A 27,916-nucleotide genomic window follows, 5' to 3' on the forward strand; every position below is an offset into this window, starting at 1 on the left:
TCGCGGCGGCCGGGCCGGAGGCGAGCGGCGCGCATTGGCTGGGGGCCGCCGTCCGTCAGGCGCCCCGCCCGCCCCCCGGCGGCGCTGGGGAGGGTCCGGGCAGCGCGGCAGGCGGGCGGTGCGCGCGGCGCGGCTCGGGGCGGCTCGGAGCGGAGCGGTGCCGCCGGGGGCGCGGGGCTGCGGCGGGCGCCGGGCTGGCCATGGCGGTGTCCGCGCCGCCCGTCATCGCCGCCACTTCCAGCGGCGGCGCGGGGGGCTCGGGCGGCTTGTTCCGGGCGGACCCGCTGTACTCCAGCCCCGCGGAGTCCCCGCGCCTCACCAACAGCCTCGTCAACTCTTTCCTCGGCGGCGGCAGCGGAGGAGGAGGAGGAGGAGGAGGAGGAGGAGGCGGCGGCGGAGGGGCCGGGGCGGGCGGCGGCGGCGGCAACGAGTGTAAGATGGTCGACCTGCACGGGGTGAAGGTGGCCTCGTTCCTGGTGGAGGGGCAGGAGCTGATCTGCCTGCCGCAGGTCTTCGACCTCTTCCTGAAGCACCTGGTGGGGGGGCTGCACACGGTGTACACCAAGCTGAAGCGCCTGGATATATCGCCCGTGGTGTGCACGGTGGAGCAGGTCCGCATCCTGCGCGGGCTGGGCGCCATCCAGCCCGGCGTCAACCGCTGCAAGCTCATCACCAGGAAGGACTTCGAAACTTTGTACAACGACTGCACCAACGCCAGGTGAGCGCCGCGGGGCTGGGGGGCTGCGGCCGGCCCCGACCAAACTTTTCCCCTCGCGGTACCTCGGGCGCTCCCCCCCCCCCCCCCCCCGCCCCCTTTTTCTCCTCTTTACCCTCAAAGTTCCTCAGCCCGGTGCCCGTTACACCGCCGCAGTTTCCAGCTCCGGCTATGAGGGGGCCCGGCCGCCAGCTTCACGTCCCCCAGCACCCCCCCGGGCCCCCCGCAGCCCCCCGGGTCCCCCCGCCGCCGGGTGCCGCCGGGCTCCGGGCAGCGGCTCCGGGCCCGATCCCGGCCGCTCCCTCAGCGAGCTCCGAGCAGCGGCCGGGACAGCGACCCCGCTAATTAACCCTAATCAACGGGGGCGCCTCAGGGGTGCCCCCCTGCGCTCCCCTGTGCCCGTAACGCCTCCTGGTGCCGCGGTGGTGCCGCCGTGCCCCGCCGCGACACCCGCACCGCACCCGCCGCTGGGAGCCGGGACGGGGCCAGCCGCTGCCGGCCTCCCCGAGGGGCTCCCCGACATCCCAGAGCCGCTCCGAAACGCGTCCGGGACCTGCCTGGCGTGCAAGTTGGCCGGTAAAGAAGCGCACCGATAAATGTCTTTGACCAAAGTTTTTCCTCAGGGAAATAGGGGGACCCGATCTGGCGATGCAGCCTTCTGCTCCCTTACCGCCGGTGTTTAGAGATCAAGAAGTGCTGGAGCGTTAAGTGCTTAAAGCGTGTGTTTCACGACTTTTTTTGTTTTTTCCTTTGGCCAAGACTTCTGACCGCGCTAGGAAAAAGCAGAGAGCGGCTGAGAAGTGAGGCCGGGGAGCAGGAGCTGGTGCTGCGGTGGGGGCTCTGCGGAGCAGCCGCTGCCACCAGCACCTAGGCAGAGGCTGAAGATGTGGTGGGAGCGCTGCCGGGGGGGTCACACGGGGCAGAAGTCGGTCAGACGGGGCAGAAATGGGTCTGATCGCATTCAAAGCTCTCTGCTCAAGACAGACGTTCAACACATGCATGTAAGCACAAGCTCTTCGTGCCCAGTTATGAAAGCACTATTGATTTCTACCTGTTCAGGAGCAGCAGATCCCTTTACGTTTCCTCGAGTGCTTCTCGCTTATTAAAACATCGCTCTGCTTTTGCTTATATCTCTTGCAAATGCCCCTAATTAGAATGACCTACTGATACCAATGTGTTACTGCCTTCATGGTTTTAGATGTAATGTATGATAAATGTTATCAGCGCATACAAAACTTTTCTCAAGTATTGTAACTTAACAATGTTAATTGTATTCTACCATGCATAGCTCGTCATTTTATTTAAAGATTTTTTTTTTCTTTGAACAGCCCATATTTCATGGTAGAGAAAGTTGGATAAAAATAGCTTAATACATGTGATCCAATTCTCATTTGCTGTGAGCTGACCTGGGAACTACTGCGGCGTGTGGTACCGTACCTTACTAATAAAATGGGATGGGACTGTTAGCGACTGCGTATGCACTAGTTAGATTCTGGATCTGGGAAGTGAAGTATTGAAAAAAATGTTGTCTTTTAGAGAAAAACAACAACAACAACAAACCCTTAGATATGTGTTGTTCCACTGCATAACTCAAGAATTAATTTGAACTGAGAATATTGTGCATTGCTCTTGTAATCTCTGTTTTTGCTGCTAATTGATATGAGTGTATGTATAATTAGAACGCTGTAGAAGCGTGGTTTTAAACTCAAAAACTGTTGGAAAAAGCAATGAGAAACTTTGGCTATCATTTTGTATGTTAGCTGACTCTTAAGAATCACCATCTCTTACATTGGTGTACACTTTTAATTGTTTTTTAGTTGGAATGCAAACCATCAATTAATGTATAATTGAAAAAAGAGATTTTAGTTCTGCATAGTCTATTGGATTATTTTTTTAGCTGAGCTTGTCTGCAGAGCTCTTCAGAAATGCAGAGAAATAGGTGTAAGCCAAAGTTTCCGTATGTTTCGTGTTTGTAACGCTAGTTACCTGTGTCTGCCATCTTTGACCTTTGTATTTCGTAAACAGCATGCGTGTAATTTGCATCCACACGTAAACAAAATATTCCTAACTTTGATCATCATTAATGAGTGCCATGTAACCTAACTTGGGAGCAAGGTTTGTAAAATGAAACTAGCCATTCAGTTCACTGCAAGCACCATCTTCAAGTGCATGGTGAATACAACATGCTTCCAGGATTTAGTTACTAATTTGTAATATCTTGGAAATTTACATAAATTGAGGAACAAATGCTTAATTTTAGTAGTAAAGCATTAGGTTTACTTAAAGTAGAAGACCATAATCAAGCTTCATTTTAAAAACGAAACATAACTGTGGAGAGAACATGTCTGTGACAGTAAATATATCAGTCCTTAAATATCACAATGAGTAGGGTCATAACGTCTTCTGCAGGGCTTCTGTATTTGACGGCTGTTGTCTGCTGAAAAAGGCAACATCGGTCTGGTTTGTTCATTAATAGTAAGTAAAACAGTACACGAGAGAGAATACTTCCCAGAAAGCAGCATTTTAGTATATGGCTTATTTTTTGTTACGATTTACAGTGTCCAGGTCAGCTAATATTTTGAATTACTTTGACTTTTCACAAATAAGAAAAGGTTTTAGAAATGAAGTTAAGCAGGAAATGCAGGCATTTTATGAGATAATGAGGGTCTAGTTGTGTTGTCTATTAAAAGCTACCCAATAGTCAGCAGTACTCAGTCTTTTATAAGGAGAATGATGTCAAGATTATAATTAATGCAATCTAGTCATGTAGCACCACACAGAGCTCCTGTGTGTATTGATTTTTAAATGCGGACATCTGATTACATAAACTTCTTTGCCTAAGTAAATATTTAGCGTGCATTTGGACTCAGCCAAACTAGTGAATTTTGGAAGTAGTGGCATATTGAAATAAGAAATGATCAATTTCCCTTTCCTTTTTCTTCCTCTGAGGAGAGATTTACTTAAAGCATGCTCTTGAGAGTTAGCACCAGCATAGTGGATTCTGTAAAGAGAGGCAGAAGTGAATTTTTCCACTCTCTGAGTGAACTAATTATACTTTTAGAAAAACAGTCCAAGTTCTTTTTGGACATGTTGCACGTCTGCGCTTCTTCAAAAGTACTAAAATACTTGAACGTTCTCATCAGAAGCATATCTAATCTGGAGAAACCTTGATTAACGTTCCCTTCTCTTTTCATGGCAATAGAGCTTCCCATTTGAAGTGTAACATGCTTTTCCTCCAAGATGGAGTATTTGTATGTTTCCTGCATGTGTATATGCATAATACATATGTAATTTTCTACTGAGACTTGTACAACTGAAAAATACTGTGTTTTTGTAGCAAAGACAAAAAAGCCAAACAATTAGGTATTAATGATATTCTTGTTGCATATTCAAAAGGTCTTTGCAAGCATTTCTTCTCCTTTTTTTCTTTTCACCATTTCAACCTGCAGAACTCTTCACTGTCACTTCAAATCACACAATTCTACAAAGATAAAACAACATTTAAACTCATTTGCTTTGGGAGGGAAATTGAGCATTTGCACCCAATAAGCCTGATTGTGGAACTGCATGCAAATTGTGTTTTGATTTATCTCTTTTGCACTTTTTTCCATTTGAATTGATCTTGCATTAATTTTGCCAAGCGGCTCTGTGAGGCTGCAGATGTTGCCCTGTGTTTAATAAATCAATGAGACAGATCTGAATGAATCACTTCAGATGGATTCTCTGCTCGGTTTGATGTCTAGATGTTATTCTTAGCTTGTTATCATGACAGATGCATTAATGTTCCCATACACTGCCAGCAATGTCAAAGAGATTGAAGCTTTTAAAGTGGCGGTATCCCCTTTTCCCCCTTCTGTTAGAAGAGCTAAGTCGCCTTTAGGAATAGGGCAGAATATAAATTTAATCGTGACATTATTGTGGGGAAGATGCTAAACTTCGGGCAGTATTACAACACAAAGTCACGCAAATACAGACTCACGTAGAATGATTAATTATTCCAAAATAGTGGAGATCAATATTAAAATCTAAACATAGGTAGCTCCTTAATAGAGTAACCACTTTCTCGACATTAATATTTCATTGCAATAGGAATGATCCGAATAAATAATATAAGACTAGAACATGTTAAAAGTGTTACTATAAATAGAATATCGCTGTGTCCAAATTGATTACAGGCTGAAGCAAGGCTTTCTTTAACAAAACAAAAACACACCAAAAAACAAAAACCAAGAACTATTATACTTACTGTTTCTTGTAGACTTAAATGCATCTGGATTCAACATCTGTTAGATGCAAAATAGGAAAACCAGTTTATTGTGTTTCCAGTCTGACTTACCGTTTAGTGCCAGATATATTAGGAAAGTTGTTGGTCGCCATTAATTTCTGATCTGAATAGTCTGGTAGCCATTATCTTGGACAGAACCTGTGGAACGCAAATCATAAAAGAGGCTGGAATGTGTCTTTGTGGAAGGGTTTTAAATTCTGGAAAAGACTGCACAAAGTGTAAAGTACTCTGCCATGAATAATGAAGATCTATTTCCCAAGTAGGCTATGCACAGGTTTTATTGCCTTTTATTCTTCAGTGTTTATTAAAACACTTGCGGTCTTCCTTCCCTTTCTTTAGAAGGTAGAATAGTGCTTTGTGACTTGTTCCCATCAGTTTGTTAAACCTTACTTCTTAGTCTGATGCTTTATTTTTAAGACATTAAAAGTTATCAAGAACGTTGCTCGCCCTGATCTCTCCCCGGAACAGAAGAACTTTTGACTCGCTGTCATTAAGGCTTCTGAGAATAAAGTGGAGAAACTGGCTGTAACAGATCTAGATTTATGTTGGTATTCTTGCTCCAGTAGTTCCAGTTTGATAAAGGAAACAATATATGTAATAGAAATTCACAGTTTATTCAAATGAGTTTAAGCTGTAGCATTGTTATATTTGCCTTTCTTTCGCCAATATATCAATGTGTGGCAATAGCATTATACTTAGCGAGCTTCCAGAACTGGCCAGCCCTGTAGAGGGGAAATCGTTCTCACGCTGGGCTGCTGTTGGACACGCAGCCTGTTTGTGTCTGCGCGTTTGTTTTCGAGGCAGGCGAAAAGGAACTTTGGTAGAACCGAGGAGCGCTGCAGAGATCACGGAGTTAGAAAATCGTGGCTGGTTGTAGGGCAGCGGCCTTAGAGTGAGAAGCTCGTATCTTCCTACCTTAAATATTTTCTACAGGATTACCAAAGTGAGCATTCGGAGGTGGTTTATGAAATGGCATCTTGCTCTTGTCATTGATAGCAGACTAGAATTGCGTAAGAGCTGTTTGTCAGTATCAGCGTTAAAAAGCTCTTGAAATCCGGGCTGGAGAAACACCTTCTGACTGCGCTGAGGCCAACCTCCCTTTCCTACCAATAAAAGTTTGTCTGAACAAGGGCAAAGAACTTGGAAGTAGTTTAGGATATGTGCCCTTCTTATCAAAGGTGGGATGCTTTTGCCTAAAACCTGCATTTGTTTCTTTCCGTTTATTTGGTCTATTAAATACCAATGAAAGAAGTATGCAGATTTGGCATTTTTGCAGGCGCTATTTTTTTGGCCTAATCCTGTTCTTGGTGAACGTAGGATCTCTTATCTTTCCTCTGCACGTTCTAGAGACTGTAATTTTGAGTTTTCTGAAGTTATGAACAAAACCATCCAAATCCTTCATGTAAAATATCTATAAAAGAAAATAGATGCAAACTTCTAAAAGTTACATGATTATCTGTAATAAAGCCCTGTAAGTGTATGGAAATGCAGTATTTTAAGGGTATTAAAAATGTGAGCAACACAAATAGCAAAAAAGACAAGTAGTTAGGATACCGCAGCCTGTGATGTGTTCTTGGTGTAAGCTAAGGCAAGATGTGTGCTATGATTAAGCGTTTTACTGTGCACAGGTACGTTAGTTAGTAATAATTTGTAGTGATTTAGGTTTATCCTGCTTGATGCTAGCGCTGTCCCTTGGGGCTACATGCTTTTGACCTTTGTTGCCTCTTTGTAAAGCGTGGTATCCAAAGTGACTGTGTGATGGGGTTCGCCCTCCCTCCCCACTCTGCAGCCTGCAAGAAGCACCGATCCCTGTTAGTTTACGTACTTTGATATCTGCCCCGAAAGCTCTGATACCCAAATTCTCTAAAACTTAAATTTGTTTGTTTTCCTTTCTTTCTTTCTGGTAGCACAGCTATGTTGTTCGTGTGCACAGAGAAAGTTTATTGTCACTAACAAGTGTGGGGAGCTTATATTTCCTTGTCAGTACATCTTGACCTGCTAAGCCCATTTTGCTCATTAAAATATATTGTGTCAGAGCCTTTATTGACTTGGTTAAAAATACCACTTCCCCAAAAAGTAAGAACCCAAACAAATGAATAGCGCTTGCTTTATTCCCACGCGGTGTCTTAAACCAGATTGTTTAGCAGTGTATGTTGTTATGTGTATGTTCAGGTATAAAATGTTCAATTGCAATTGTGTCTGACGATCTTATCAAGCTTCTGGAAATTGATATCTGGTAACAGCATTTAACCTACATCTAGTCTATCTGCTATTTATGTGATGGGTTAAAAAGAAAAAGTAGTATCGATCTGTCGCTGGATTAAAGTTTGAAATCGGCAACAGCATGAGCACAAAAGGCTTTTTTTTATGATTTCTCAGCTTGCCATTGATCTACCAGTTTTATTGCATTCATTATTTATTAAAAGAATTTGCAAGCTAAACATAACGTTAAGCTAGTTTGCACACAGGGACTGCACTTAGGAAATTGAATGGAAATTGCATTAGAGATGAACATCTGTGCTATTTTTCCACTCGTGTGTTTATGGGTTTGTATAAAAGGTGTATTGGATTAACAGTTATAACCATTATAGCTTGCAGCAATATGTTAGAACCCTAAGCATTTAGTAGTTGTGTAGAAGGGAGATTATTTTTGCTTATACTAAAAAGTATGGTAATACCATCACAAACATTGCTTTTGTTAGGTTGTTCTTTATTAATGGGCTTTTTAGCTGTAACATATTTAAAAAAAAAAAAAAAAAGAAAAAACACCACCAACTTGAGGTATCTAGCTATAGTGTGGATGCAGTCTCTTATCAATGCTACATAAAGCTCCATTAGTATTGTCATTAATCGAAGGTTTCTGGTGACAGCGTTAGTTAAGGATAGCAGGACACATATTTTGCATATAAACATCAAAGTATTGAAATGAAACATAATTTTATAATATACAATAAGTATTGAAAAGATCTTTAATATATGTTCCTTCACATTTTCCTAGCAATTCAACTAATTTTCTGACCTTTAGCAGGTCCTTTCTGTGGTGTATTATATCAGTGAATCAGGTGAAAAATCTTAAATATTTAGAAATCTTTTTCCACTTCAGTTCGCAAGTTCAGCTGCCCTCAGCACTGTGTCTAGTTACATGTGACATATAAAGTGTAAGGTGGATCTAGAATTTTCTGGTCACCATCTATAATGCTGGTGGTCTGCCTCTTTTTGTTTGTGCTGTTTCTGTGAAATAGATTATTTTGATTAAATACCTGATGATTGAATAAGGAAAACAAAGGAAAAATTACTTAGGGGGCTTTGAGCGAAAAGCGTGTTTTTAGAATTAAGATGTTACCTATTTTATTTGGTCTAAAAGTATGTGCAGTCTAGTCTGTTTATGACTAGAAAGTACTGAAATATGTCACGCTTTGCATCATCAGTGCACTTTCCTTTCAGTTTTTCTATTCAAGACTCAACCTGATACACCTCACCAGCTTGCAGGACTGTTAAGGGTTTCCTGTGCGAAGAAAAAGAAATGTTCTTCATGCCAGAAGGTTGCACGTATTCTTTCAAATGCCACCTCTGCATTTTGCTGTCTCACAGGATGAATCCTGTTAATTCCTAAGAGTGTTTTGGACAGAGGTAGTTCTGGTTTCAGTTTAAACAAGCTTGATGCTCTTGATTCCCACTGTTTTGCACTCAGGGTTAGTAGTGGTCCTCGATACTGGTCCCAGCCTTAGGCCCTTCTCGTCGCAGTCCTCTTGTGATACCACGTTTCAACGGCCCTGTAAGCAGAGGTAGGAATTAGATTTTAATATGGGATCCATATAGCTAGTATATATACACCTTTCTGTATATATAGAATTTTTCAAAAATCAAGAGTGATTTCCAGGATTTGGAAGAGAGGCTTGGGAATACTTCAGAAACTTAGTTTTAATTCCATTTGCTGCAGACACGAACTAAATTTCCTACACATACTTGCATGGCTTTCTAAACGTCCTTAATTTTATGATACTTTCCACAGCCATATTAAGTGCATGAAATTCTCAGCATGTAATTTCATTTGGAATTCTGTCCGGTCTGTAGCAAAATAATATTTAGCTTAGGATGCCCTCGTGCCGCTTTCAGTCAGCAGCACATTGAGTCATTTCGTTCAGCTGCTTCAAAGCCTGTACGCAGACAGTGAAATTAAGGCAGAATGCTCTATTCGTAAAGTTAATCAAAATTATTTTGCAGCGTAACTCTAGAGAGTTCCAAAGCCGTTGTACGTAGCGGAGTCGTAGGGCTGTGGAGGTTGGCAGGGACCTCTTGAGATCTCGTCCAGCTCCTGTGCTCGAGCAGGGTCAGCTAGAGCGGGTTGTCCAGGTCAGGGCAGGTTCTGAGTATGTCCAAGGATGGAGACTGCACAGCCTTTCTGGGCAGCCGCTTTACAGAAATGAAATAATTGTGATGCGGAAGAAAGCCTTTTATTGGATTACATGGGAGTTGTTGAAGCTGGGCACGCACATCGCAGCAAGTCGCGGGGACGGTCCCTGACCGAGCGGCTCGTCACTCGAGCGGGCGGATACGGACGCGCTGCCGTTGTACCTGGCCTTGCGGGAGCAGAATGTGAGTTGTAACCTGCGAATCGTCCCGGTCACATTTAGATTGTGCTTGCTCTGTCTCAAAAATTATTTCCTGAAATCCTACGTGCGTGTGCTGATGAGTTGACTTGTCATATTCCCTGGTGCTGCCAAAGGAGGTGTTTTTTTTTTTTTTAATTTGCAATACAAAATTGGGATGGCAGTAATAAAACTCCTAGTGCAGATATTGTGCCAGTAGGGGGATTTAGTTACCTGAGTGTTACAGTAACCTAAGAGTTGCTAATTAAGAAGATCATGCTCGTTTAAAGAAAAACTGTTAAATGTACTTCTGAGCAGGACATTTAAAATGCTGCGTGCTATGTTTTTTCTTATGCATGTATCAGTTGTTTTTAGCTAGTGCAAGTTACACGTGATAGCTGATGGCCTGTTTTTATAACAGTTAATAAGAAAAGGTCCTGTGTCAGGGAAATGTTCTCCCAGTTGCTTTTTGCAAAGCTGATGAAGGAACCTGGCTCTGCTGCTGCGTGTCTCTGGAGCTGCCTCTTGTCCTCATACTTTGAACTTTGTCTTCTGCTGAAGGAAAGCAGTTCTCTCGAGATTCTGAGATAATACTGAAAAATAGAAGTAGGAAAAAATGCAGAGTTCTTTCCAATGAGATTTAAAATACGTATCTTAAAAAACAAACGCTCACAAAACCAGAAAAAGCTAGTTATGGTCAAAATGCTGGCAGTTAGCATGGATATTTTCCTGTTTTCTGAAACAAGACCTAAGGTAATGAGCTCAGATAACATTTTTTCTCTGTTGAATGAGCTTATTATTGAAATATGTCTTTGTAGCTATTTTTTGTAAGCTTGTGGGGCTTTATTTAGCCTTTGTATGCAGCACTTCATGCATCTGATACAGAAATACCTTGAGTTGAGCATGCTGTCATTAAGAAATCATTTTTACCAGCTGGGTGGTTGTTCTGACTGCTTTGCAGAGAACCAAGATACATAATAGAGTGATCTGTCAGTGTATTTGGTACTCTTCGTTGCGAGGCTTGCTAAATACGCCGCACTTCTTGCTCCCCTTCCGCATCGCACAGCTTTGTAGCCCAGCAGCGCGCCGTGCTCCTGGCTCTGGGCTCTACCTGGGCGGAAGGGGCGAGGCGTTGCTGCCTGCCTTCGCAGCCGTGGTGCATCTTTCAGAAGGAGGCCTCAGAAAAGATTTGGCTTTGTTCATCTGTGAAGGAAGATGAAGATAAGCCAAGCGTCCGAGTCCTTCTGCTCGCGTATTTTGAAGAAACTTTCTGTAAAAACGTTTTTCAGAAAGACACCTAGATTTTTATTTCATTAATTCATGATACTATGAAATCCACATTCTTGTTCCCTATTCCAAACTTAGGTTTTAATAAAACAGTTATGTAATCAGCCCTGTCAGGCATTAAAGCCAGGTAGGTTAGGGACTGATTGAACCAGCACTGCGTTTGATTTAAATAGTGCGTTGTATTAGGGTCTGAATGGTTTGTGCTTTTATATTTCATCTCCAAGTGTAGGTAGGATGAACCTTGTTGCATTGGCTTCTCCTAACCTACAGCATGTTTATCTTTTTCAGTGTAACTCCTTTTCTAATGTTTGTCAGCCAGACAAAAATACAAACCTTGTCTGTGCTGGTTGTCTCTACCTGTGTGCTACAAAAGGTAAGTGAATGCAGCCGGCCCTCCCAGTGCCCGGATGATCAATGCAGACATCTCTCAATTCCCTGAGATGAGTGGATGCTTTTAAAAGGAATCGTGGTTGTCTATAAGTTACTGTCATGCCACAGTTGGTAGTAATAGGTGCTCCACGTGTCTGCTTTCTAGGGAAAGAAAGGAAGGAGAAAAGGCCATCACACACCACATCTGATGCCCACTGACTTCTGGCTCACAGTGGAGTTGCCTCACAAAGTGCAAACTCTTACTAGGAGTTGGTTTCTGATTTACAGGGAGAAGAAAGAAGGCAGAGGGAGGCTGAGTTGGAAGCTCTGGGCTGCAGCCAGCATGCTTGAGGAATTCCGTCCTTTAGCACCTGCGCAGGCAGGCAGGGGGATCCAAGGCAGGCTGAAGCTGCTGTGCAGCGTGTGCAGCAGGCTGGTGTGGTCAGACCACGGTAGAATTCCTGCAAGAAATCTGATGATCTGTGCATTACATGCATAATAATACATTGGATTTATTGCTGCACGTATTCTGTGATGTATCGGTGGTTATTGAATTGTTTTTTTCAAGTTACCTGTGGCGAATGTTTCCGACTCGTGAACCTCTTTTTAACCTCTAAACATTACACTGGGAGGAGGGGGATGTTTTTTCATGCTGATGTTCATTCTTCTGCTTTCTGATGAACGGCTCTTTTCCAACATCTTATGCATACAGAGCAGCTTATCTGATGATGTCACGTTGTTTCCAAAATAATCCCCTTTGACCTGCTGTGCTATGAGAATTTGAGTGATGGCAAACAAATCAACCGACAATAAGGGGGCAAAGCACATTTTTAGTTAAATACTTAGGATGACTGTTTAGTTGTTACATGACTGTGAGCAAAATTGGAAACTTCATTTTTCTGCTGTTGATTTTCATAATGCCCTGTTGCCAAAGAAATGGTTTTAACCTGCCCTTTTGTCAGAGCAGATAGTTTTTGTTTTCAGTTCACCCTGTGGGTTGAAGTGATGCTGTTAAGAGTCTTAAAACATGGACAGTCAGTGGTGGGTGGGTATGTGGATAGCAAGACAAATCCATGGGAGATTTAACTGAATTCTTAACGCTTAAGTGCGAAGGAGTATGTTAGTATTTGGCTATAAGCTTTTCATGCAACAGGAGCGAGCAACTGTGAGACTGAGTGAACATGAAGGCTTTCCTCCTTATTTGAAGGGAGAGATTGCTATGCTCCTTTTGACTGCACTGCTGCTAAAATTCTGCAATGGAGCTGTTGCAGATCTAGAATCTTTCAATTGATTTCGGTGGATTTAAGATCAGGAGCATAAAAGGCAGTCAAAACTAAATGCATATCCATAAGCTAATCTCTAAGTCACTTTGGCCCACACCAGGAGAGTTCGTACACAAATTCTGAAGTACAATAATTAAATAATCCCTTAGTAATCAGTAATATCCCCGGCATATTTAGTAGATCTCATATTCAGATAATGTTAATTACTCTTTTAAGTCCCATACGCTCATACGGAAACGTAAAGTACTAGTGGAACCCCAAAACATTCAGGTAAAGAATTTCTGTGTTTTGGAGTTCTTCTGATGAAAGACACTACGTGGGCCAGAGGTAGTAAGGCTCAATAAATGTGTGATCGCGTTACTTGGTGAACTGCTGCCAAGATGAGGGGATTACTGATTATTGGGTGTTCATGCAAACCTCTATTGGAATTTCTGCTTTTCATGTTGTAGAAAGCGTGTGATGTTGGTGATTAATTTATTTTCCACAGAGTGGTTGCATTTTTGTGCTACTGAAGGGATTCCTCTTTAATTTTTCATTTCTAACAGTTTTCTTTAAACTTTCTAACACAAATTTCATAGCTAAAGTAGTTTTGGAAGTTTTGAACCCTGAAAGAATATTAAAAAATAGTGGTGGAAAGCAACTTTTAAATTTGCAAATTGCGGGCTGCACCACAGTCAAGAGATTTGCTTTCTTTGGAGGCAGTCTATTGACTGTTTTTACTGTGTGCCAGCTACTTGCAGATGATCTGCTGAACCAGGATAATTTATATAAATAGTGTGTTAGTTTTTGAGTATTTATTTTTCCTTCAGCAGAAGTAGGTATATCTTGAGCTACATGCAGGAAATTACCAATTTGAGTTTTTATGGCAAAATGGACTATCTTAATGAAATATGCCTACAATCGTTCCTTCACTACCTTAAATATTACCTGCAGTATGAAAATAATACTTGGAAAAGTTTTTGTAGGTTTGATGAGACTCAAACTCCATCATGAATGGTTCTTAATTTAAACAATGTTTTCTTTTCAGTTTATATATTTAATTTTTTAACTCAAACACAGCATCTCTGTACTACAGAAGTAATGGAGAGATGCTAAATTATATGCCAACAAATTACATTAATTTTAAGTCATGCATGTACTTGACTAATAGTGCACAATGCAAGAAATATGCAAAAGGTCTTTACGTTGTAATTAAGCATCGACAATGATGTTCAACATTTTTGTACACAAATTCCAAGTACTAGATAACAGATTACTACACTAATCTGGCATTTCTTTTTTTTTTTTTTTGTAGTTGGGGAAGAAAAAGCATTTATACAGCTTTCATGTACTGGTTGGTTACTATAAGCTTGTTCTCATGTGTAAGTTGAACGTTGCTGTTATTCATAGATCCTTAACTTGAGGTGTCAAATACCTAATGGAGATTGAGCATTATCATATTTTATTTTTAACCAAGGGAGGGACGTTTAATTCTAAGTGAAAGGAACTGCATGTAAAGGGTGGTGGGAAAAATAACTTACTCTGCATCTTAACAGTTAAAAAGCAGAAAATGGCATTATATGTACTTCTTAAGAACATGCATTTCATAATGTTTTCAGTATCATAGGCAGCATCCCGACTGTTTAGCAAACTCTTGATTTGTTCTTGCAAGTAGAATTTAGCAAAGTTTTGATTTTTGGTAGCGACTGGTTCAAGCTCCTGGACGTGTTCAGAACAGGTTTTTTTTTTCTATAACTGTTTACTTGAAAATTACTTTAGCAGATACGTTTTTTTGGAAATCAGATGTCTAAGAATCTTCAGTCTTCTTCAAATCTATCAATTCTGTGTTCAAAGCAGTAGCTATTTTACAAGATACAAGGGATTGTTCATTGCAGGTATTCACTAATATCCATGGAAAAACCTTAATCTTCTTAAGCTGAGACTGAAACATGAATGGTAAACCACCAAGTACCTGTATTTCTGAATACTGTACAAGCATAAATCGTGGTCAGTGATTTTCTGGGAGATCTTATGCATTTTCTGAACTCACATGGCAGTTGGTGGACCACTTATTACTCATTCGGTTTTTGGTGGAAAACTCGGCCTTGTATGTCATTTAGACTTTGTGACACATGTAGCCTCCCAGGGCCTAATGACTTGTCTGCAGATGGGCTGTTATTTATTACAGTCATGTAGAATAAAATTGATTGTCTTCTAAAATTAATTTTTCATTTGCCTCCAGCTCTGCTTTAATAGAGGACACACAGTTGCCTGTTTGCAGAAATACTGTTTAATCACATTAATATCTCAGCCCCCCAGGCCGGTGAAGATAATTGTACAAACGAACAGCAAAATCTGTATCTTTAACTTCTTTTTATGATTAAATTATGCAAATGACTTATCTCCTGCCCTTCCAAGCACTAATCATCTAATTAGGAATGATGTGTTAAAGGGATGGTTTTGAATCAGGGGAAGGGGAGAATGGAGGAAGCAGAAAATGGGACCTGACAATGAAACTGCTGAAGGTACTGTAGTTGCAGAAGAATAATCTGTGTATTTGTTCAAAAAGCAATAATAAAGGCTTGTTGTGCTATTTTTGGTCTTGGTTTAGCGATGTTTTTCTTACGAACATAATTCTATTGGCTCTTTGTTCCTCATAATTTTCCACATTATCTTTAAAATTCAATTATTAAGGCTCAAGAATTCAGTCGCTTGTTTAAACGAGAACGGGAAGAGAAAGTATCTGGCTTTTCAGTGTAGTTTTTGGGTGCAAAGAATGCAAGTTCTGACATTGCTTTCATTTTTTTGTCACAGACATAAATTACTGGTGGAATGTTTTCATAAACATGTTATGGATGGGGAGGCTGCATTTCTTTCTCTACCCTCCAGCAATATGATTGAATTTTCTTGATCAATTTACACTTGTCTTTGTGTTCGTCATTATCACCCCAAAATTCTTCACAGAAGGACAGATGAGAAAACCTTGCTGAAGATGTCTTAACATACAAATGTTCTTAATACAAATATTTTGGAAGTAATTTTAGTACATGCAGCTAAGTATTACCAGAATTATAGGGGACTCAGTGGGAAGTTGTTTATTTTTGGATTAGACGGTGGTGGGGTTCATTTGAAGCTTAACAGATAAATTGCCATGAGAGCTTCAAGCAAAACGGTTTTCCTCTTAGGGTAGGAGATTCTATGATACTGAAGGAGCAAATAATCCCAGACTTAGTTATTTTTTTTTTCCTTTAGATTTGCTGGATCCAGATATTTACCACCATAGAGATAACAATAGACGCCTTGTACTTATCTTGATCCCGTGTGAGAAATCAATGGAGAGAGTGGGGGACAAGCATCCAGCTGCCGTTCTTCATGCACTTGAATTTCCTAATGCTGATGGCTTTTTGCTGATGTGCTGTAGTATGGTAGGACTAATACGGAGGTCAGGACATCTTACATGGGCATCTACTGAGATAACTCATTGCAGCTGGTACAAAGTACCATCTCTGAATGCTAAGTTTGAGGTTTTAGCATCAGCAGGGAATCAAAAAAAAAAAGTGTCGTCAATAGTTTGAATTTACTGACTGTGACATACAGGCAAATTGGAGGAAGGTGGGTGTGCAATAAGGATTCAGATATCTTTTTAGTTTTTTTGTGTCCAGGCATGCTCAAGTCTTTATTCAGTTGCTCATTCAGATTTTCTTTTTTTTTAAATCTCTGTACTGGCCAATTTTCATTGAGCAATTACGTCTGGCAATAGACAGTAGATCTTGAACCATTTTATGATTTAAGTTGTTGATCTTGCAAGAATCTGGACAGGAAAGAATTAATCCTTGTAATTCTGTACCCTTCACAAAAGATAGATGCAGTAGTAGAGCTATCTCATGATTTTTCTTTGTATGTTTGTATTAAATCATTTAAGTACATTTCCTTGAGTTCTACCTCTTTGTGGGTTAATTATAAGGCTTACTTTAGAGCAGTTAATTCTCTCTGCTGAGATAGGCTATTAGATATTTCAGTCACTGTCATCTTTCATAACTCAATGACATACGGTAAGACCTTATTGAATTGTGAGGTCTCCCAGATGTGAGTTTTTTTTTTGGCCAATCTTGACCTATCTGTGTATTTCAAAACTGCTTACTGCCTGTGCATGGCATGTTTAGAAAAGTAGAGATGAATGTGTTTCAGCTATTAGAATTACAAATTGGTCCTATACTTAAGAAATTAAATAATTATACCTGTGTAAAAGGGAGGAAATGTGATACCTGCTCCCTTTTTTTTTTTTTTCCTCTATTTAATAGGAATTACATAGAATAACCCTAATTAAACTGTTTCAGTGCTGAAAAATGGGACACCTGCAGTTAGCATGCAGTTTGTGTGAGGGACGAACTTTGGGGGGGAGTGTCCATTGCATGGCACTTAGTTTCAGAGTTCTCATCTTGATTTTTTTTTTTTTTAAGTCTTAATTCTGTGGCAGTGGTTCTGAATGTTAATGAGAAGATGGGTCATCTTTCCCAAGGCAGTAGTTTTTAGGTGACTGTTCAGGGGAAGAAGGAAGCTGCAACACAAATTCACTAGCCTGGGAAATAGGTTTCTTTGTGCACTGTCTGTAGCTCCTTGAATGCTTTAATAGAACAACTGATAAAAATATTTTTCACTTGTCCTTGAGACTTGTGCACTTATAGTGCTATTCAATAGCTATTAATATTTTTCATACTAATGGAGTCCCAAATAGTAGCAGTTAGGTAGATAAAATAATCTTTTCAGTGGTTAAGGTAAAGGCTATTTCAGTATTAATCAAATTTGAGTTACATATTAAATTATTGCACAAAACACTAAGCCAGTATGAAGGTTCACTAATACGATTTTGAGAGAACACGTTGTCTGTGGTGAGTTCTGAGCCAATTGTGACGTTTATTTAGGAGCAATGAGAATTCTTGCAGGGGGTTGTCTTGAATAAGTTATTGATTTGTCTGCTAACTTCAGATTAGTTTAGAAATCCAAATGTGTTCCCTTCTGTGGTCGTCTTGTGGGTTGGGGTGATATCATATTTTTAAAGAAATACATAATTCTGTCATTGAAAGAGATTTTGGGCAAAGATTGAGAAACAGCAGAACATATAAATATTCATGTCTCAAGACCATTAATGTGAAAAAAGTGTGAAGTTTCTGGAATTGTCGATAGTATGGTACAAAACCATGTTCTTGATACTTCCTTTTATTCAGACAAATACCATTAGCAATTAGCTAATGTAACGGACCAATCCATCTTCACCCATATTGGTGAAACTCCAGTTTGATATACTGAAAGCAATATGTTCTCATGCTTCCTGTAGCAGTCTCGTGCATGCTGCTTTATCTCTTTTCAGAAGTTAACAGCAGATAAGGAGCGTGGAATGACATGTTAAGCACATTTGTGTGATCATATTAATACAGTTCTGTAGCTTTGAGTTTCTTAGTTTTCCAGAAATTGCTCAAGTTCTACTTTTTAATGACTCACATTAAAGATGTCAACTTGATTTACTGTGGACCTGTAGCTAGCTATGTGTGACTCAGTGTTGTTCAAGGCAGGAGATGGAATAGTTTTCAAATGCAGCCTTATGAAAATGTAATGGGAAGGTGGAGGGGAAAAAAACAACAGTGGGAACTTTGGAAGGATATGCGTGTTTTCTTTCAACTGTAGATGCTGTGTGTAGGTTACCCTTTGAGGTAGAGGTGTGTGTCTGTGTGTGTGTGTACATACATTAATTTAGCAGAAGATATATATCTCTTTTGGTCGTATTTTGTATGTTTTAAGAGTTGGGAGAAACAATCATCACAATAACCAGTGAAGCATAAGAAGGCAAAGGTAGAATTTCATAGCTGTATAGATATGCATGTTAATATGTTTCTAGGAATCATTCTGGTTTCTGCAACGCTTCATTAGACTTCGGTGTTCACAAGCCCTTGTTAGTAGCCATTCGGCATATTGTTTCAGAGCCACTTTCCTGTGATATCCCTTTGCCTATGTTCACATCACGCAGAATCCCCCTGCTTGCTGCTCTTTTTTGTTGTGTCCAGGGTAAGCTGCTGCCTTTCATGTTATGCTCCTTTCCTGCCTGTCCTCTCTATTGGTTTTGTTTCCTGACTTTGCTTCACAGACAGCACAGACCTCCCTGGTGGACTTCACAGATTTTTGTTGTATGATTTCATCCATGTTGTTCATTATGTTTTAGCAGGCATCGCCAGAAGCATCCACAGAGCTGTTTGTGTCGTCTTTTACGCCTGTTGCTAGGAGGACTAAAAATCTTGACGGTGCTTAGGGTTTTAAAAAACTTTAAAAATCAGTAGCTATCAAGCTGCATGATGGTTTATCTATTGTCCTGTTTGTATTTTTTTCTATTTCCTGTCCTGTGTCAGATGTTTAGGTTGTAAATTCTTTGTAGAAGGGAGTGTATTTTTTCTCTGTTATACTTTGTATGATTCAGCTGGGATCTGATCCGTGACTAGGGCTCTACAATTTTAATTTAATAGTACCTGTAGGAAGGAAGCTGTACTGTTAAATTTGCTGTTAATAAATTCATCAGCGCTGGTCTTTTTAAAGAAAAAGAGAAAAGGTGCAAGAAAGAGTAAGCAAAACAGTGATTTAATTCAAGTTCATTAGTACAAAATGTTCTTTATGCATGTTAATGTACATTTTATGTTAACATAATGGATCGGTAGTGGAGGAGCATCCAAGCAAGCTTAGCAATGGATCCGAACGTGACAGGAAGTGGGCAAAAGAAGTTCTTCATATGGAGGATTCCAAAAGCTCTTTGAAGAATTTGTGCAGTGTTTTATCTTTACCTTGTACAGATTAATGCTTGCTACATTAGGTTTCTTAGTGACGTACTATACTTCTCATGCCATATGTGTATTAGCCATATATAATGTAAAGCAGAGATTGGGAAGGTGGTATTTTTCAAGTGAAGGCGTTGGTCTGTTTCTAAATTGGTGCATTGTAATGGTTCTCTGCATGTACAGAAGTCGTTTGGTGTTGCTATTAATATCGCAGGAAATGAATAGCTAATTTTGGCAGCGGACAGTGATTGTTCAGGGGCAGTAGGGGGCTGCTTAAATCATATTCACCTTTATAGATCATGCTGGTACATGTGTCTTATTTAATCGGTTGCTAAACCTTCCAACCCTCTGCCAGTAAATAGGATGAAATAGTAATGGAGAACATCAATTTTAAATCAATTTAAATATACACAGACTGCCCGAGGGCTCTTCATGTACTTATTTTTATTAAGAAAATAGTGGTATCTGATGTATCACAACAGGATCTTGTCTCTTTGAGATCAGAGTTGTGTCCCTGTATCTTTAAGTCTGTATAGGCAGCTTGCCTGTTAAATTAGGCATCTGAATAGTTACCTAGTTAGCAAGGACCTCCGCTAATTATCTGCTTTAGCATTTTATAACATGGAGCAGACAAAAGCAAGTGATTGTTAGGAATTATTTGGAAAAGTATAGAGAACAAACAGAAAACATCGGCAAATGCTTGTGTAGATTCAAAGCACTCTTTTATCTTGAATATAGTGCAGTTCTGGTCTCCTTCCAGCTAGCTCCCAAAGGATACTGAAAAAAAAATCAGGAAAAACAGAAAAATGGTGAGGGTGGTGGGTAAAGAGCAGCTTCCATGTGCATGGCTCAGGGTGGCGTAAAGCTGTGTGAAATCACAAGGAGCATGGAAAAGGTGAACAGGGAGCTGTTGCTCATTGTTGCTGCTAATGCAAGAATTAGAAGACAGGTGAAGTTAACAGATGTTAAATTCAAAACAAACAGAAGCAGGTGGTTCTTCAAATACAGTAAACTTTCAGACTTTTTTTTTTTTACTGCTGGATGCTGTGAATGCTTGAATGTGCGTGGGTTTCAGAGGCTGGACAAGTTAGCACAACAAAAAAATCTATGAGAGGGTATTGTACACAGATACTGCTTCTGATCAAAAACTTCCAGTTACTCAGTGCAGGTAAGTGTCCCGAGGAGGTGTTACCAAACGCTTATCAAGTTCTTGTTCTTCTCAGGACATCTGCTGACAGCTGCCTTTAACTGAAAAGGAAGGGAGAGGGATGCATATTTGCTTCTTTAAGGAATCACGTCTTCTGGATTGCTTCTAGTTACTAATTGTGATGTATTTGTGAAAACTGTGGAGGGACTCGTGAAGAGGACTAGGAGGTTTAAACTAGGATAATTGTATTGAAATATTTAGCAAATTAGAAATAAAACTGCAAGAAAGTAGGAAGTTAGTTGACTGGGAAATTCTCTGAACACCTGAAGCCTGCAGAGAGAAGTGCATGGCGAGCGGTGCTTATGTACGCATATGTGGTCAGTTGCTCTTGATGGTACCAATCTAGCAGTCCACTGACGTTATTTTTAAAGTCTGTGAATAGTATTGCTTATTTCAAGAAGTCTGATTACATGTTAGTGTTGTGCTGAATGGAGGCCTAATTTGGCTGAAAGTCTTTGCAAACCGCCCTTGCTTCCAAATTGAAGAGACGCTGGCTGTTTGTGGTCATTGTAGATACCCAGCAGGTCATCCTCAGAAATGGCTGTGGCAGGATTAAAAACAGTCGTGGAAGAAAATAAGCTGAAGAAGTCATGTTCACCTACTAATTTGTTGGATGATAAATGCTATACTTAACAGCATGTGTAATCTTTCTTTTTCAGGCTTTTGGTTTATAAATAAAGTTGTAAGACTTTGATAAATAGATGTAGTTGTTAGCTCAGTAACTGGTAAATAACTGTTGTGTAAGTGAAATACACGATGCCAGCTCTTACGAGTTGCTTTCATTCCTGCATTTAATTTGCTTTCTCTTGTGTTTTATGTAACAGCACTTGCTAGCCACAGCCTCTGTTTGGCTTTAACAAGAGATCACGTTTTATTGAATGAAAATACTGTAAATTTTAAGATATATCACCTGTGATGTATCAGTTACCAATAGTAGGAATTAGGAATGCAATGCTGATGTTACCTCAAACAAGTAGTAGTAATACCAATTTTTTGAATAATGGGAAGGTTTTTTATCTCATCTTTTGATTTACGGAGACAGAGAAGCACCTGCTGGGCAGTTAGGGAGAACTGGAGTGCTGGGATGCCTTGTGAAGCTCTCCTGGGTTAGAAAACCTTACAGCTTTCTTAGTTCTGTTGGCAAAGGAAGGGGGATAGTGGTTAGGGATCATGGTTTCCTCCAGATTCTTCAGTCCTTGAGTGAATTATCAATTTTATTTGAACAGACATGATTACAGTTTAGCAGTGGCAAGGCAAATCAGGTGAATAAAAATAAAACTCATTTTTAGGTTCATAATGCATATGTGAATGATAAAAAGTGGGGAATGAAGAGAAAAAGCAAATTACTTTGGTGCTACAGTAAGGAAGAGTTTAAAAAGAGCATTGACAATTTGATCATTCTTTGTTCTTGCCAACACTGAAAAATTCCCCTTAATGGGAAAATACGTGTTTTTTAATCATTGAACTAAGGGTGATATATATATGATAAAAATTGTACATTTATCATGTATCTATATAATAATGTACACATGTAATAGTCTGGAAAGGTAATGCGTGTCTTCTCTAATGCAGTATTTTGGTGCCGGAGAGTTGCTCATAACCCAGTTTAGATTTAAAAAAATCAATTTTTATGAACGGACCATTTGTTCTATATGGTGACATACAAGCTTTAAAGGGAACTTTAAAAGGTTCTGCACTGAGCATTTGGAAATTAAATAAAACATCTAAACAGTGGTTTTGCATAACACTTTAAAAAATTTTCAGATCATTTATTTTCCTGTAGACAGTTGAAGGGAATGTCATCTTCTTTCTTTAGCTCCTTGGTGGACTTCCTGATCATGTATTCGTTACAAATAATACTTATTAGCACAGGGTTGCCATCATGATGGTGACTAATGAGGCAGTGTGTTTCCAAGGTCAGCGCTGGAAGAGGAGCCTGATCGCTCTCGTAGGCTGCCCGGGTGTTTGATCTCGCAAGTCAGGGAGCTTCAGCTCTGCACAGGGCTGCCGAACGCTGCCCTTAAAGGCTTCGCTTTGGGGTGCTCCAGCCACAGCTTGGGTGGATTGGACACACATGGACACAGCAGTAGCAGGAAAACTAATTCTTCAGAACTGGACCCGCAAAACCAGAACCAGAGTGGAAGCCACTTAACGTAGAGGGCAGGGCGTGCTGAAGACGGGGATGTCTGCAGAAATAAATAAATAAATAAATAAATAAATAAACAAACAAACAAACAGAAAGGGGAAGGACTTCAGTGCCTCAGAATGACACAAGTTCCTGGAGAAGGTGCTGGCATGGCCTTGTCTTCTGTGTTGTGTGCCTGACTCTCGAGGAACTCGGGCACGGAGGTATTGCCAGGGCTGTGCTGCCGGCAGGCTGTGACCTGTCAGGCATTTTTACTGGTGGAGAACGTGTCAAACTTTCTGTTCGAGTAAATATTGCTTTTTGTGGAATATGGAGTGATCCACTGTGCCAGAGATAAAGATGTAAATATTTGATGTAAAATACGTAGTTGGTGGAGCAAGGAGTACATTCCTGGACTCCTTTTCTTGTCGAGCAGCTGTCCTGTCCGTGTCAGGGCACAACAGCCTTGTGTCTGCTGCACAAGCACGTTCTGGATGCTGGGTCTTTGAACCCAGAATTCAGAAGACCTATGGGGTTGGGGTGCACAGGAGGCACCTATGGAGGCTCATCAACTTTGTGTCATTACGTTTGTCATCAACTCACACCTAATCAAGCATGAGCTAGTTTGATTCTTGGTTAGAAACCCGGTAAGAAGGTGCTGTGCCCTGCAGGAAAGAGCAATTTTTTGTTGGTTTGTTTGAATCGATGCGGAATCAATCTTGCTGAATACACTGGAATGCAGCTGATGGGAGTATCTGCTTTAAGGTTTGCAAAACTGAGGTTGCATTTGATTCTGGTAAGCAAAGAACTTTGTATACCTTAACAGAAGCCTGGTATGCGTAGGCAAAATGGCATAGCATGGATTGTTGCGTGATACAGGATTCTTTTTATTTATGTGTATAATATACATATATATGCAAACATACACGTATATGTGTCATACATGATATGAATTTAAGAAATTTATGAAAGATTTTTCATTAAGCCTAACAATTTTATTTGCATTTTGGTGACACTTAACATTTTAATAATTTCAGGATTTCCCTGAGATGTTAATCCTCACGCAGCACTATATGTTAAACTGCTGAAGCAGTTCAGGAGTTTCAGATGATATTTCTCAGGCACTTGACAAAAGGCGTGATCAGATATCTCCAGGTTCCTGTGAAATTCTGTTGGATATTCAGGCAGGATAGGTACTTCAGTTGCTAGTTTTGAAAACTTAAGCCTGGGTCACTTAAGGCCAAAGGAAAGTTTGTTGCATTCAAGAAACAAACTCTAGATGCATTTCTTTTTCATATGCTGAAAATATAGCTCCAACTTTGTAGAAATCTAAAGAATAGGAGCTTTGTGTTATTATGGGCTGAAGGTGAAAAGTACCTGTCATTTTCTCCAGATTCTGCCCCTTGTGTTTTCATGGTAACAGTAGCCTTAAATTTTACCGAAATAAATAAATTAAAAAGAAAAATATCTCTACTTTTCTGGAAATATGAAACTGTATCTTTTTTTTTTTCCTTTTTCAATCTCTGCTTTATCTAAGAACCTAAGTGTGAAGTATAGTAAATTAGTACATCCAGTCCCTAAATTTTCCTCCTGAATTAGTTGGTGTTTTTAAATATTTGGCTTCTTCATTATGAGCAAACTCAAATGGAATTAAAATAAAAAGCCAAACAAATTGAACTTGCCAAATCTACGGCTATGTAGAAATGGGATTTCACCTTGATTTTAAAGGAACAAATTAGCAATTAATTTATAGAATAGGTAGATATTTTTTTCTCAGAACATTCTGTTTTTATTGTTTGTAGTTCCGTGAATATCCCAATGTAATTTTGTGCTCTATAGATAATGTAGACTTCTAATGATTTTCAACCTAGAATTTGTATTTTCTTTTTTGTGGTGAGAAACAGAGAAATCGGCAACAGCCCTCTCATCATTTATGTATCATGACCCAGCGTCTCAGAGCCTTGGGCTATTATTTCAAAATCCAATATATTCAAACTTTGGCCTCAGAGAGCAGTAGGATCAGTACACAAGAACAATAGAGTGATAAATATAGATTTTTCATTAAGGAAAAGACTATATCCTGTCATGTTTGAATCAGTGTTCAAAAGAGGATCTGAGAATTCATAGCCTCCTATAGGCTTTAACTTTATTTTTGCTGCAAGAAAAGGACTTAACAGCCTTTTCATGTTACGGTGAGTGTGGCATCGCTGACACATAGAAATAAAATTTTAATATATGCTAAAGGAGAGATCCACTAACACTGTGACAGTAATTTAATGCAAGTCAATTTTGAGCCATGCATAATTAGAGGCGTGATGTGGAGCGCTGCTCATGCTTAAGGATGGCCTGCGTAAAGCGACAGGCCCAGCAGCGCTGCAGCTGGCCAGCTAGGGTAGGCTTCAGTCCTGGGAGCTGGATTGCCTTTCTTCACCGGCTTCTCTGCTACGCTACAAATTTTGTTTGGTGGTCAAATTATAGTTAGTATAATTCTCTTTGTTACAGCGCAGAAACTACAGGTTTACAGTACAAATGTTAAGCTACTGGATGGATAACATATGCTTTCAGGCATATGCTGTATAAATATGCTTTTCTACATGCAAGTGTGCCACCCTCACATGAGAAGGGGTATATCTGCTCAAACTCTAGAAACTGCTGAACTTCTCAGAGCCTTTTAATGCATGTTACATTCTGGGAAGCTCTTTCAGACTTTATAAATTGTTTTTCTTTTCATTTGAACAGATTTTCACTCAATTTGATTAAATAGAGCAGCTGTGATAGTGTACAAACAATCAGAATTTATATTGAAAAGTAATTTTTGTGCTCTTTGTTTCATTCTCAAGGAAACAGCCTAAGACTTGTGTGTTCTCCAGTAACCAAACAGTGAAAAGTTTGGTTTCTGCAGGAAAAGTGACGAAGCCTGTGTTTTTCACTGGGCGCAGATGCCCCAGTAACGGTAACTTATTCCATATGTTAATCTGCATGGATCTACGTAAACACACGCTTAACATTTGAATGAAAATAACACTGTTTGTTAGGAGGCTTCTGGTACGTGCTGAGTACATGGGCAGCGATTATATATTGCTGTTGTTTGGCTTTTGAAGTTTACCGGAGGAGACCGTGTTTGATTTTGTCGGGAGGTGCTGGAGGTGGAGTGATAAACTATGGGCTTTCTCTCCGAGCCCTGACAGGGAGATGCTTTATTCTGTATTGTTACCAATGCGAAAATAAAATTACGCAAATAGTATTATTTCAGAAGTTTTCTGCATGCTTTTAGCCATCAGGACTCCAAGTGGATATAGCTTTTCCACCTGCAATCAAATGTAATAAACCTTCTTCACTGCAGAAGTCAAATTCCTGGGGAAAAAAAAAAAAAAAAGTTGGAAGCTCACACTTACACCATAAAACCTTGTTTATTGCGACCATCAGTCTTCGAAGATATGCCCCACAATGGGGTTTGGTAAAGCCATTACAAGGTGCCGTATGAGTTCCATTTGCCTACAGTAAATAGAATGTCAGAAGTGTCAGGGGGAAATAAATATCGGGCTGGTTAAAAGGGAGCAGAGATGGCTCAAAGCATCATTGAGAGGATTGATTTATCTGGCGTGCTGTAATGACTGCAGATGTGGATCTGTTATTCTAGATGAGCAATGAATTTGATGAGCTGATAACACAGGGCCAGAGAGGCCTGGTTTTAATTACTGATGAGGAATTTATTTGTGAAGCACTGTGATTTACTGAGGGTTTGTTCTGTTATTGACAGGTGACCTTGGGGCTTTTCTCTTTTGATGAATAAAAAAAGCAGTATTTTTTTAAAGGAAAACTGTTTTATCAGTGTTATGAATACAGCGAGGTCATTTTAGATACAGTATTGTCTTTCAAACCATCTTTATATATAATTATTTTTGTAGCAGTTGTTAATTGCCTCTTTCATTGAGATTGCTGTGTGTGCTACACTTGCTACTTGAGAGTGACTAATTTTGGTGCAGAGATGCTAACAAGAATATGTTGAGTGGAACTTAAGGTAAAGAGCAGGAAGTCAAATCATCCAAGTATACGTTACTGGGTTGCTCAGCCTTCTGGCTGCATACCTGATACAGGATATATTACTACTACTCTTCTGGTTTTCCTTACAGACCACCAAGAGGGGCAAAAAATCTTAAAATAAAAATAAAATAAAATAAAAAACTTTCAGTTTTCTTGTTTACCAGTAAATTTATTGCCTTCAGTATTTTAAACAGTATCTGTCTCAGGATAATTTTTTACCAAGATGTACCTTTTTGTTGGGCAGAACGTTACTGATACACTTGTTATTTTTATACACTGTTTTAAAATTTATTCTGTAGAATAGACTTTTCTTTTTGAATTGTACATGCAGTAACATTCTAATGTTATTTTTTGTGCTTTTGCTCTAATTGCCGTACTGCAGTTGCAAGTTGCAGATACTAACATCAGGGTAAATCACAGCAGTTTCTGTCTAAACTGTGGCAGAACTAGTGCGTAAGTACTGTAGGTGTTTACTGGTTTTTAGGTACTGTTTACTCTTAAGTAAATTAAAAAAAAAAAAAGGCAAAACAACAAACACGCTAAATAGGAAACCACTCTGACCCAAAATTTTGTAGACGATGTTTCAGTGAATGCATACAATAACCTGACAGTGTGCCAGGGAGACGGAGGTGCTGAGTCAGGGAGGTAGAAGATTTTTTCTTTTGTGAGCATCACAACAAAAGTGGTGTTACCCAGAAATGGTTTTACTGTCAACAGTAGTTCATTTAATATGGAGAAAGTTGTTAACTTAATATTTGCATTCAGTGCAGTTTCTGGAAATGGCAGAACCGCAGAATGGCTGGGGTTGGAAGGGACTTCAGGAAACATCTGGTGCGGCCCCCTGGCAAGCAGGGTGCCCTGCGGCACGTGGCCCGGCGCTGTGACCGGGCGCTGCTGGGCCGTCTCCAGGGAAGGAGCCTCCGCAGCCCCGCTGGGCAGCCTGCTCAGTGCTCAGGAACCCTCACAGCAGAGAAGTTTTTCCTCGCGCAGTGCAGAGACTTACCTAGCCACATGCCGTCACTCATTTGACCCGCTGGCACCAAAGTCTGTTCAGACTGCGTAGGTGTTATTTTCGTGGAATGGAGGAAGGGATCCCTGGGCCGGCAGGAGAGGTGGTGGCAGATGGCCGTAACGTCCATTCTGACCCAGGGGGAAACTCTTTAGCAAATAAATGCCAATTATTCAGAACTTTATGAGATATGAGTAAGAAATGGG

At 40.2% G+C, this 27,916-nt stretch overlaps 1 protein-coding gene across 6 annotated transcripts in view; it reads left to right on the top strand.

Annotated features, from left to right (window-relative positions):
- The first annotated feature begins 103 nt into the window (after positions 1-103).
- The window catches only part of DACH2 (dachshund family transcription factor 2), a 289,571-nt gene continuing 261,758 nt past the window's right edge, over positions 104-27,916 (top strand). For 2 of the 6 annotated variants that reach the window (XM_080554407.1, XM_080554414.1), the window contains exon 1: positions 113-718. In XM_080554407.1, coding sequence (XP_080410533.1) covers positions 201-718 — 518 coding nt within the window. In that variant the 5' untranslated portion in view covers positions 113-200. Of the gene's footprint in view, positions 719-27,916 lie in introns of all 6 variants that reach the window. The other 4 variants (XM_080554409.1, XM_080554410.1, XM_080554411.1 and 1 more) reach the window with 3 other exon arrangements.

Source organism: Anser brachyrhynchus (genome assembly GCF_964034855.1).
Source record: "Anser brachyrhynchus genome assembly, chromosome: 13".
Taxonomy (NCBI): Eukaryota; Metazoa; Chordata; class Aves; order Anseriformes; family Anatidae; genus Anser; species Anser brachyrhynchus.